At 44.2% G+C, this 13,559-nt stretch overlaps 1 protein-coding gene across 2 annotated transcripts in view; it reads left to right on the top strand.

The window, feature by feature from the left end:
• Nucleotides 1-12,983, top strand: part of KCND1 (potassium voltage-gated channel subfamily D member 1) — a 760,024-nt gene extending 747,041 nt beyond the window's left edge. Inside the window, exon 6 of one of the 2 annotated variants that reach the window (XM_078664129.1) lies at nucleotides 11,917-12,983. In XM_078664129.1, coding sequence (XP_078520255.1) covers nucleotides 11,917-12,127 — 211 coding nt within the window. In that variant the 3' untranslated portion in view covers nucleotides 12,128-12,983. Of the gene's footprint in view, nucleotides 1-11,879 lie in introns of both variants that reach the window. The other variant, XM_078664128.1, reaches the window with a different exon arrangement.
• The last annotated feature ends 576 nt before the right edge of the window (nucleotides 12,984-13,559 follow it).

Below are 13,559 nucleotides of genomic sequence, written 5' to 3'. Positions count from 1 at the left end.
TTCTCAAATAGCGATTCCTTAAAAATCGCTGTTTGGGAATCGCAAAATGGAAATTACCTACATATGCCCCTTAGTCCTTTAGAGACCAGGAAGATTTGCCATCCTTGCCTCTAGGGCACTTTCAGTTCTGGGAGAAGGTCCAGCTCGTGGAACCCCCCAGCTCCACCGCCAGCCTCACCAGAGTGCGGCGATGCTTTGCCGGATCTCCTGGTGGTCCATCTCTCATGTGGATCTGATAGACTGCCATGGAAACTGGGGGGAGGGGTTCACACAAAGTTCTGCACCTCTAGCATGCTGGGAACACCCCACCGTGATCTGGAAACCAGAAAAATGGGGCACTGAGAATCTACTTCTGCTTCGCGTGTGATTGCCTCTACTCTCATTTGGTGCATAAATTCCCCCATCCACCAGTGGCAATCGGTGGATTATCAACTGGAATTCAATCACAGTCCTTTTTGAAGTGGTTCCTCCTGTAGCAGACACTGCCTCTTTGCTTGACAGACATTTTCTGCAATGGTGGAGGACTGTAAATAAGATTAAATTCCCTCCACCGCAAAAACACTAACCGAGGACCTTTGTGATGAAAACACTGAGGGCCTAGTTTAGAATTTGGCAGACGGGTTACTCCATCGCAAACATCACGGATATCCCATCCACCTTATCACATCATACCCATCACGTTTGTGATAAAGTGAGTGCACCAAACTCTAAATCAGTCCGTTACTGCAGGTTACCTGGCAGGCCTGGGATCCCTTCTAGCGTGGTATATAGGATGTATTAGCAGTGTGAGGACACTATTGCAATTTCTTCAGCCGTTCAGATATCGGCGCAAGCCTGGGCCCAGATATAAGAGCAGCCATTGCTCAAAAACGCTATTTCTTTCCATGTGGGGGGGGGGACTCCTTTTCAAATGACCTCTATATGGATATGAATTGCTCACATTTTTATTTTAAAGAGAGTGTATTATAATTAGGGCTCCCGGTTTTATGGGATTTAATTTTTTTACTTTTTTGTGTGTATTTATCCATATTTATTTTTGGGTCGTTTTATCAGTATTTATTCATATTTATGTTGTGTTTTGTATATAAATGAAGTTGCAAAACTGTACATTTCCATATTTATTTAACTGATATACACACACTCATACTTTGATGTCTGTCATGATTTAGCTATTTAAGCTGCCAAATATTACGTATCAATATACCCACTAAATACTAGCAGTATACCACAAATGTATGTTGACATATGCCATTATTTAAATACATTTCATCCTGTTTTTTCATTTCCCATGCTGTCCAACCTCTCAGCTATTGGGCTACAATTCATGATAAACAGCACTGGGAGTCATTCAAAAGAATCACAGTTTTCTGTATTTATTCACTTTTAAAAATAAATGCGGCCAAAAAACATGTTTTCTGTCTGTATTTATCTGTAAAAATCTGTAAAAACGGAAAACAGGGAGCCTTAATTATAATGCAGATATAATGATAAGGAAGCAACCATCACCTGCCTCTAACCTTCGTTGTCCATCATAGAATTCTTCATTCTATTGACAGCCCGCAGCCCTCCCTTGCAGTTATTGGAGATGTGTCAGTCTTACATTCTTGCTCTGTGGATTAGAACTGAGATGGCCGGCGGCGAGCAGAGCACCCTTGAAGCTCACTGAGCTTCAGCCCTCAAGGCACAGAGCCCATATTCTTTTGAAGACATCTGCATATAAAAATCAAAAAGGAATACAAATGGATTGTTATTTTATGTACTTGAAAGATGTTCAGGTTTCCCACCCAATGAGGATTTTTTATAGCTTTGATAAAGTTTTCCACGATAGAATACAATGGAATCCCAGATAAGTAAAGCACATATGTAGAGGTATTGAGAACAGAATGATCCCAACCTATTCTCAACTTTAAAGAGAAGAAGCTCTCATCGCAGGGGAAGAGATAGAGGTAGGGGGCCCCAGTGCGTCACTTCGGAAAAGCAGAACTGGTGCTGTGGGAAGAACTAAATGCTAGTTTAAGGCGGTTGTATGTCAGCACAACACGAGCTATTACCACGCGTGCCATTACAATGCTGTTTTTACAAAGCAAGTCGTTACAACGACTTGCGCTGTAAGCGCTGGATAGTGGAATAATTTAGTTTTCTATTCCAACTCCAGCCCACGTTACAGTAGGGAAGGTGTTGGAATAGAAAATTAAACTATTCCTCGTCCAACAGCGCCCTCCAGCGCAAGTCGTTGAAACGACTTGCGTTGTAAAAGCAGCGTAGTAATGGCAGCGCGTGGTAATGCCCGCGTTGTAAAGGCTGTTCCCCGTTTAAGGCTCTTTTTGCAGTCACTCATCAAATACCGTAAAAGGGGATGGTTTATATTTACAACAGGATCGTGGGCATGAAAGCTGGACTTCGCTAAGGCGAATAAATCTCATCTACGAAGTATCAAATAAAATGGGCGCAAATCACCTATAAACAACTTTTTCAAGTTCATAGATGTGAAAATATCAGAAGCTCTATTTTCTAATTTTTTTCCTTTAATTAAAGTTTATTCAGAATTTTAAACAAGCATGGGCAAAGCCAATAGGTCTCGCCTGTTGGGCCTATTGACTGCAAATGTTTTTTAGCCATGCTGCACAGCTTCCCTAATGCTGTTCAGCATAACTAAAAAATATAAAGGTGCAGTGATGCTGCGGCAAAGTCATTTTGTAGCCATGCTGACAAGCATGCACATGCCTACAAAGTGACACAGTGGCTTTCAATTTGCCGAGAGAGATCAGCAAATTGAAAAATAGTGCAAACTTGTGGGGTTTTTTGAAGCACGACACAGAGGGCATGGACAAGGGATGCATCAAAAAGGGCGCAAGAGGGGGAAGCATTACAGGGATTCAAGTGAAGGAAAAACGGAGTGTGTGGGTGGCAGGAAGAAGCACATGGGGTGTGGGTGGGGGAAGCAACAGGAAGGAAGATGGCGCAGGAGCAGAGAGGATTGAGGTGGTGGGGAGAAGCAATGGGCAAGAGAGACCAATGTGGAGTGGGAAATAGGAAGTGCACAGCGGGAAAGCAACATAGTGCTAGAAGGGTGAACAACCTTTACAACACAACTTTTACAACGCACTACCATTACAACGAGACTTTTACAACGCAACATCCATTACATCGCATGCCATTACAATGCATGACACTACAACACATACCACTACAACGCATGTCATTACAATGCATACCATTACAACACATACCATTACAACGCATACCATTACAACGCATAGTACCCTTACACTGTCCAACACTTGCCCTACAGTTCCACCCCCTGGAGTTAGAATAGTAATTTTTACCCCTACACTATCCAACACTTACCCTACTGTTGCACCCCCTGGAGTTAGAATAGTAATTTTTACCCCTACACTATCCAACACTTACCCTACTGTTGCACCCCCCTGGAGTTAGAATAGTAATTTTTACCCCTACACTATCCAATACTTACCATACATGCAATGTAGTGTTATGCATTGTAATGGTATGCGTTGTAAAGGTAGTATGCATTGTAATGGAATGCGTTGTAAAGGTAGTTTTTAAAAAATCGTTGTAATGGCATGCGTTGTAATGGAATGCGTTGTAATGGATGTTGCGTTGTAAAAAATGCGTTGTAAAGGTATGCGTTGTAACATCATACATCCGGCTAGAAGCATGCAGGCGCAATCACAACATGGAGGGGTGATGAGAAGAACAGAGGCGCCAGGGAAGAACGCGAAATGTGGTCAGGAAAGATCAGTATAATAGGGAGGTAGAAGGATAACACATGCTCTCTCATAAAGTGCTGAACTTAAAAGAAAAAAGAAGTGCTGGAAAAGCAAGCAGCGGAAGTACACAAGTACTGTGGCCATGCTCCAGGGGAGGGCAAACAGAAGAGGAGGAAGGAAAGCCCACAGAATTCAACAAATGAAAAGCAAGGAAATAAGAGTGACAAAGTCAGGCAATGGTAAACAATTGTCAGGCTCGAGTCGAGAGACCCACTGTAAGGTAACAATAGGTCTTAGGAACCCTACACATATATAACCTCTGCTATGCAAATGAATATAATGTGTCACAGTGTACAGTACAATCAAATAACCAATCAGTAGATTTGTGGAGGGCTTCTTGCTACCTGTGAGGGTATCCAGGCGGTACCAGCCATGCTAATAAAAAAGTCACAGTCCCCTGCAGATGTAAATGTAAATGTGCTGGATTTGTAGAGCGCACGGCTGCCCGTAAGCGTCCCGGCGCTTGCTTAGGAAACCCGTCCTGGTATTCCCCTGTGAGAAACCCCGGCAGGGTGTCCACAAGGTGAAAGCCAGGCATCCCGCCGCGAGGGGCCGTAGTGGAGATTAAGCAAGCTATTGCCCAGAGTCGCAGAGTGTGACCCCCGTGAGTTGAGTAGGCACCAGAGCGAGAATTGTCGAGTCCGTGGAATTTTTGAGCCCGGGATGACAGGACTTCACTCATCTTAGACAACATATAACACAACAAACACCATACAGCTGGTGTAGTTTAAAGGCAAAATGTTGTCTATAACTATTACAAGTCATACTCTCAATTACCGCGACACATAATGAATTGATCAAGACCTCCAACTACACAAACTAAACACATACCAATAAACATATAAATAGCAGAACACCCCTACTGAAAGCTCAGAATCAGAGACAGTTTGGCGTCTGCCACAGACCTGTGCGACCCACCCAGACACGAAACGGTACCCGAATCTGACAGCGCCATGAGGCCACACTAATGGAAATATAGTGCTTCCCAAATCTGTGTGACTTCACACAATAGAAAAATCAGGCCCTGCCTGCCTGCATCAACCGCTTCACGCTTTGGGAGAACAAAACCCTAAATACAGGGGCCAAGGGGTACCCTTTTGTGTCCCCTCATCATCTTAATCAATGCTTGAACTGTGTACGTCTCTTGTCCAACGGCTACATTTGTACTGGTCACAGATAGTGATGTAATATGTCTGAACGTAATTATTGGAACTGTAACTTGCTGTACCCTTGTATCATGCTACTGCTGTAAAGCGCTCTGATGCCTTCAAGCCATGTCCGCACTATTCAGTGGCGTAGGAAGGGGGGGTGCGGTGGGTGCGGGCCACCCTGGGTTTCATGAATGAGTGGGGTGACAACAAAAAAATGGCAAAAATATGGGTTTTAAACACATATTTTTAGGATTTTGTCAAGACTGGGGTGACAAGTGTCATCACTGGAGGGTGACAAAATGGCAAAAATATGTGTTTTATCCCCTTGCATGCTTCGCACGGCCCCCGGCCGTCATACGTCACGGTGGGCGGGTGCGGAGGATGGCCGGGGGGGTGTCCAAATTCTGCCCACTATTTAAATCGCCTGCACAGCGCAAAAATGCGTGCAGCATGCAAGGGGTTGAACACATATATTTGCCATTTTGTCAAGCCGGGGGTGACAAGAAATGTTCCGCACTGGGTACCACCTGACCTTGCTACGCCGCTGGCGCTATATAAAATTGCAAAAATAAATAAATTTGGATCTGGCTAGGCAGGGCACAGGAGCCTCTTTCCCTCAGCCCTTGATCCACGGCTGCAGTGTTACATCTGCAGACATGCCAACCCTCCCTATTCAGGCGTGAGTCTACCGATTTCAAGGCTAGTCTCCCGCGTCCCGATTCCTGCAAGCAAATACCCGATTCCTCAGGGTTTGTTGACAGGGCTTAGTATTGTGTAAAGTGCTAATTTTTCCAGCAATAGTCAGAGTGGCCTTGCAGGGGCTCTCGATGGGGTGAAAAAACAACAAAGGGTCATTAACAAGGGAATGGTCTTTTAAAGACCTGTGAAGTAGGGGGGGGGCGTGTGTGTGCACAGGAAGCTGTTTTCGGCTGGGGTGTCACACAGGGGGGTGCACGCACTGCCAGCAACCTGCCTGGCCAGTGCACAACACTTGCATCACCCTCTCTGCCTGCCATTGCGCTCCATGCTTCTGAAAGGTAAGAAAAAAAACGTACATTTGTGTCTCAAATGTCCAATCCTGCAGCAGCACACTTCCAAAGCCCATACATGACAGTAACCCGATTCAAGGCCCCATTCTCCCGATTTAAAAAAAAAATCTCCCTCTTTGCTCTTCTGAAATGTTGGCATGTATGCATCTGGGGGTTTAGGACACGGTGTATGAGGGTGAGGCCGGCTGTGCCTGGCAGGAAATGGCCCAGGTCTCAGACACATGCAGAAAGCTGTGCTTCACTGAACCGCGGTGCGTCACTGCCACCCAGAGGCCGACGAGGGAACTCCGTTCAAAAAGAGTATTAGTCATGATAACATTGATGGCGATGAGGCAGTGGGGTCGACACTGGTGCAGATAAAGTGGGGTGCAGGTGGGGGGAGTGGGGGTGACATGGCTCTGACGGGCTGTGAGCCTGGTCCTGAACACATGTTTACTTGCTTCTGGGCCTGTTCTGCCGCTCAGTTGCAGAAAGAACGAGAGAAAGAGAGCAGGCAATAAGAAAGAGTGAAAGGAAGACATGAAAAGAAGGAAGGACGAAAATATGGTAGGAAGGAAGGGCAGATGATAGAAGAATGGGTACAAGGGAGAACGGCTCGGTGGATGGAAGGGTCAAGGAATGGATGGACTGGAGGAAGAAGAATAAATAGTTGGAATGTCGAAAAGCAGGATGAAAGGATGGATGGATAGATCGTAAATAGATGGAATGCTGAAAGATGGATGGAAAGAGTGATATATAAGTGGGTGAATTGATGGATAAAAGAATGGGGAAATGATGGATTCGTGAAATAATGGATGAGTAAAAGGACAGATGGAATGTTGAAAGGATGGATGAAAGCATGTATCAACGGACTGATTGATGGCTAGAAAGAAGGATGGAAGGTGTGTAGGTCTCACAGGATGACATTGGCAATATCAGCAGTTCCTAACCTGAGGTCCATGGATGCCTGAGGTCTCTAATACTTTTTAAGGGGGTTGGTGAAAATGAAATGGTTTTTGGAGATTAACAAAGTGTAAATGCATAAAAGTTCAAAATGTGAAAATGAATATTTTAAAGAGCTTTGTAAATATGAAGGAATTTGACTTTGCTGGCTAAAAAATGAAGGGTCTGAATTAGAATTTGACAAACGGAGTAGTGTCCATTGGGAGGGTGGAGGACCTTACCTCTGCCATCCTGACGGCATTCCGTTCATCAAATTTAGAGATGACTGCCAACCCATCTCTGTAGTTTGAAACATGCCACATACACGGCGGTCGCCTTCTAGGGGCAAAATATATAGTGGACAGCCTCTGTCAGCTTTAACTACCATGCTCCAAACTTTTAAACTTTGTTTTTTGGAAGCAAACTTCCAAATTGGGAATTTGTTTATGAAAAGCAAAAAACGAATGACGCCCATCACCCTTTGTGTTTTTTACCAGGGTGTTGGGGTCATTATGTGTTCTTTTCTGCCCCTCACCATCAGGTTTACCTGGCAGTGACAGACAGAAAGAAAAGGACACTACACCGTCCACCTTAAATAGGGCAGGCCATGTAATGGGATGTACGTTAGTACAACGCGATCTTTTAGATCGCGGTACTTTACAACGCTACCTTTACAATGCAGCTGTTACAACGACTTGCGTTGGTGTGCGTGGATTGTGGATTATTATAATTTTATATTCTAACACCAACCCACGTAACAGTAGGGAAGGTGTTGGAATATGAAATTACAATATTCCTTATACAACAGTGCCATCCAGCGCAAGTCGTAGTAACGACTTGTGTTAGAATGGCACAGTTGTAAAGGTACTGCGGTGTAAACACTGCGTTGTAAACGATGTTCCCCCATGTAATGCCCTTCCTCCCACGGCCCCTCCTCTGTCGGGTCGATTGAGGAAACGTCCCATCAACAGAGTTAACAGCTCTGTTAACGCAAAGCTTAGGGTCCACATGTCCCTAAATGAGGCGAACGGAACAAGAGTTTACGGGACAGAGAACCCTGTCTGCCAAACTCGAAATCAGACCCAAAGTCGGCATCCTTAGCTTTAACCCATTAGCGGCGGCGGTGTGTTCCTGGACAATTCAAGGTCAATCTACTGGGACCCTGCCTTGATGAATGTGTGACTACAGAGGGTGCCTCCCATCAGATGCGCATGACCCTTGAAGCACCCAAATATAGGGATTTTGAAGAAACATTTCCTTGATTTAAGGTGAGAGCCATAGGCCTCATTGTTTGAATGGCATGACCACTTAGATTAGTAGGGACACTTCCAGCCCTGATGGTGGCCTTAGACCCACGTGGGATTTTAAGGTGAGCCGAAACATGTTGCCTTTATTAGGGGTTTTTGAAACATTGGAACCCAATATTAAGACCTGAACTCTGCTTTTAGTTATGTCTAGGGTACTTACTAATTAAAGGAACATTTCCTGGATTTACCCTACCATCATACCAGGGTTTGGCTAGGCGCCGATGATGAAGCAAGCCACTATTAAGTGTGTAAGACATCTACTCCAAAATCTTTGGGATTTCCCCCATTACTGTCCTTTCCGGCAAGTTATCCTAGCTGCCCTTTTGTGTTTATGAGTAGCACAAGCACAGCATACAGAATCTAGTATGGGCAATCGGTAGCCTAGTACGCAGTGATAAAAAGGAAGCATGCATTAGGAGCAAAAAACACAAGATGACATGCTAGAGTCTAGAATAACGCTTTGTCATATAGAAATAAAAAAAATTGTAAATGCTCCAACCTCCCAATTAAAAATATGATTTTTTAATTTTTTTTGTATGTGAATTGTGATACATTGAAAGACTGTTCACAGAATAATAATATTGACTCTTTAAAGTTGTTTATCGCACACTGTCAAACAGCTGCAGCCTTTTAAACCCCGCGGAACCAGAACCCTAAGATGGGATGGACAACAGAGAGTGATGTAAGAGCTCCTTCAGCAGGGATGGTAAACATCGTTTACAACGATGTTTTCACAACGCGGTACCTTTACACCGCGGCTGTGACAACGCAAGTCGTTACCACGACTTGCGCTGGAGGGCGCTCAAGGTCTAAAAATAGTTAATTTACTATCCTAACACCTTCCCTAGGGTCCACGGGGACTGGTGTTAGAATAGTAAATTAAACTATTCGAAATCCGCGCCCCCCCAACGCAAGTCGTGGTAACGACTTGCGTTGTCACGGCCGCGTTGTAAAGGTATGCGTTGTGACGGTACGCGTTGTACCGTCATATATCCGCAGGGATGGTACCTGACTGTGAATAGGTCATTAACACTTCTGTGGTCACTATAAAGCAGTCAGACTCAGTCTCAGGGTCAGTATCCCTCATAAACATTGCCTTTTATTAATACTTTGGAAATGTTCATTTCTATTTAACATTACTTTGATGTGTTTATCAAACTCTGAAAGGCAATGCCTTAGGAAGAAATATAAACATTGTCATAGCAGAGATGGTACTTAAAATACTCCATTCTAAGAGCAGGAATAAACAGCTGTGCTGCCTGTGACTGTTTGTGCCCACAGGAAATGATGTCATGTCATTCTTTAAAACAAATACTAGATCTGTTTTTAGATGTGAAACCTGTTTTCAGATTTCTATCCTAGCAGCTGGGATATGCTAAGCGACGAGCTCAGCCATGAATAATGAATAAACAACAAGATTATTCATTGATAATGATTCTTCGCCAACAGCGGTAAAAGGTGACAAAATCGTTTGCACTGGATGCATACATAAAATGCATATTATGAGGCATATTTAGGTAAGATACATTTTGCGATTCTCAAATAGCGATTTTTTAGGAATCGCTATTTGAGAATTGCAAAACGGAATGTAGGTAATAATTTGCAATTTTTTTGCGAATCTCTAAAATTCCTTAATTGCGATTAGCAAATTGAGAATCGCAATTAAGGAATGAGTGTCCCATTCATTCCTATGGGCCAAGAGTCTATATCGTTTTTCACCTACACTACAAATAGCCTTGATTCTTTTAGATGTAATACGGAGAGTTTTCTCCTCTTTCTCGAGAAACACCAAAAGTAAAGGTGCAACGTGGCAGCCATCTTGGATTTAGACTATTTTCAAGACATCTTCAGATTTATGTTTAGGTAATTCCTTTCTATTACTAAGTGGTATAATTTCACCCAAAGCATAAAACTAGCTAATATTACATGACACACAATTTGAGTCTGATGACATAACAGGAAATGACACCAAATTACTTTTCACCCTGAAGACAAACTATGGTAGGTTTGTTTTGAAAAATCTTTACTGAAAAGAACTTGAAATGACAGCATATCAGGAAACAGTGAGTGGCGACAAGGGTCAACAACCACTTCCTAAAACTAGTAAAAGCTGAATGCATGCTGAACTCTGAAAAAGCAGTCGTGAGACTGGTTACATTTAAGGGACTGCCGAACAGCCGTGGGGTTGTAAGGAGAAACGTAGTGGTCGCATATGCCCCCTCTAGTATTACTACTATGACATTACAGGTATTGCAATAACTATTAAAACTTGTCCTCTTTCTGTGTCCATGGGTAAAAGATGTGAGTTCACAGCCCCCTCTAGTTACACTTCTATGACATTACAGGTATTGCAGTAACTATTATAACTTGTCCTCTTTCTGTGTCCATGGGTAAATGATGTGAGTTCACAGCCCCCTCTAGTTGTACTACTATGACATTACAGGTATTGCAATAACTATTACAACTTGTCCTCTTTCTGTGTCCATGGGTAAATGATGTGAGTTCACACCCCCCTCTAGTTGTACTTCTATGACATTACAGGTATTGCAATAACTATTTTAACTTGTCCTCTTTCTGTGTCCGTGGGTAAATGGTGTGAGTTCGCAGCCCCCTCTAGTTGCACTTCTATGACATTACAGGTATTGCAGTAACTATTTTAACTTGTCCTCTTTCTGTGTCCATGGGTAAATGATGTGAGTTCCCCCCCCCCTCTAGTTGTACTTCTATGACATTACAGGTATTGCAGTAACTATTTTAACTTGTCCTCTTTCTGTGTCCATGGGTAAATGATGTGAGTTCCCCCCCCCCCCTCTAGTTGTACTTCTATGACATTACAGGTGTTGTTTTAACTATTTCAACTTGTCCTCTTTCTGTGTCCATGGGTAAATGATGTGAGTTCACCCCCCCCCTCTAGTTGTACTTCTATGACATTACAGGTATTGCAATAACTATTTTAACTTGTCCTCTTTCTGTGTCCGTGGGTAAATGGTGTGAGTTCGCAGCCCCCTCTAGTTGTACTTCTATGACATTACAGGTATTGCAATAACTATTTTAACTTGTCCTCTTTCTGTGTCCGTGGGTAAATGGTGTGAGTTCGCAGCCCCCTCTAGTTGTACTTCTATGACATTACAGGTGTTGTTTTAACTATTTCAACTTGTCCTCTTTCTGTGTCCATGGGTAAATGATGTGAGTTCACCCCCCCCCCCCCTCTAGTTGTACTTCTATGACATTACAGGTATTGCAATAACTATTTTAACTTGTCCTCTTTCTGTGTCCATGGGTAAATGATGTGAGTTCCCAGCCCCCTCTAGTTGTACTTCTATGACATTACAGGTATTGCAATAACTATTTTAACTTGTCCTCTTTCTGTGTCCGTGGGTAAATGGTGTGAGTTCGCAGCCCCCTCTAGTTGTACTTCTATGACATTACAGGTATTGCAGTAACTATTTCAACCTGTCCTCTTTCTGTGTCCATGGGTAAATGATGTGAGTTCACTCCCCCCTCTAGTTACACTTCTGTGACATTACAGGTATTGCAATAACTATTTTAACCTGTCCTCTTTCTATGTCCATGGGTCAATGATGTGAGTTCGTACCGATGTGTCACACACGCATCGCCATGACAGTTTTATAGATGAATTCTTGATCATTTCCATTAAAGTGTATTTTCTTGTCTCCCTCTCCCCTCTAACTTTCAGCCGTTCGAGCTTGAACTCCAAATCGCATGACAACATGAAGCTAAACTGTGACTCCACGGACCTGACCGCAGCCATCATCAGCATCCCCACGCCACCCGCCAACACCCCAGACGACAGCGAGCCCTCGTCCCCCAACATTCTGGGCATTCTCAGGAACTCCAACCTCACGGCGCACTACGTCCAGGAAACTGTGAAGATCTCCTCATTGTAGGCTTGACCGCACCACCCTTGCCTTGGCGGTCTCCGGCCCGCGGTACAGACGGAAGGAGACCCACATGGGGGAAAACCAACGTCAAGACCACAGCCTGCATGGAGATGACACTAGATCACTGTACACTGAGAGGAACACGTATGCGTGTATCCATGTGCAAAGAGCTATGCACTGAGAAAGCAACGCGCAGTTGTAACACGGACAAGGGGAAAAGATTTGCTGCTTTGCTTCGGCAAAGGAAGACTCTGCATTTTACAAGCTTGCCCACAGCAAGTCTATGGTAGGGCCGGCCTCGCAGGGAGCTGGAGGGTCACATTTTATTGAAAATATACAGGGAGCCTGTTTCTGAGGGCAGCTTTTTCCTGTGGGACTAAAGCAGTCAGGGACATTATGGCACACAAAGAGGACTGGGCCATCTACCCTGCGCGCTGACTGAATAGATGGAGAAGATACTACTGTGAGCCAGAGTTTTCCTAGCCTCCTACCCTGCTGCCATAGCCATAATGTGTTCTGCTTTACGATCACTTTGTTCATATGCATTGAATGTGAAGAGCACCCATGTATCATGCATGCCTATCCTGCGCCGCAGGGTCATTGCTTCTCTATCACGCAGGGCGTTTGCATCCTGGACAGCTTTGCTAGCTTGCCGTGTCAGCCAGCCACCATGCTCAGCCCTTTCACTGTGGTGGTTACAGAGCAGACCAACCCATCAGCCCCTGCAACCTTCCCTTTAACTAGCCTTTAAAGGGCTGTGCGAGTCATTAACGGGCCAAGTCCCAGTCATTGACGAGCCGAGTCCCATATATCGATTGGCAAAGCCCCAATTAACAACGGACAAACGCTCAGATGTTGATGGGTAAACTCTGTCATCGATGAGCCATGTACCATTCATCACTGGTCCAGGTAACACCATTGATGGACAAAGACTCAATCACGAGTGGGCAACGACCCAGTAAACAAAGGGCAAATTTGCATTTATTGAAGAGCGAGTGTCTTATCGATGAGCCGTGTCCCATTCATCGATCGTCCAAGTAACATCTCAGATGAACAAAGTCCAAGTCATCTACGGACAAGGAACCAGATAACAATGGCCGAACTCTTAGCGCTGGGCAAACCCTCTCATCGAATGGCCATGTACCATTCATCGATGATTCAAGTAACCTCATCAGCTAACAAAATCCCAGTCATTGCTTGTAAAAAAAAACAGTTATCAATGGGGCAACTCCCACTCATCAGTGGGTAAAGTCATAGAGCTTGATTTAGATCTCGGTGGATGGATTACTCTGGCACAACAGAGACGGATAACCCGTCCATCGAAATATGAATCCCATACGACATAATGGGATATATATTTCGTCGGACAGGATATCTGTCACCGTTGTGGTGGAGTAACCTGTCTTCCGAGATCCTAAATCAGGCACCTAGTTATTGA

This window comes from Lissotriton helveticus, chromosome 10 (assembly GCF_964261635.1).
Source record: "Lissotriton helveticus chromosome 10, aLisHel1.1, whole genome shotgun sequence".
Classification (NCBI taxonomy): domain Eukaryota; kingdom Metazoa; phylum Chordata; class Amphibia; order Caudata; family Salamandridae; genus Lissotriton; species Lissotriton helveticus.
The sequence above is the reverse complement of the archived record's forward strand: the minus strand, read 5'-3'. Positions and strand labels throughout refer to the sequence as shown.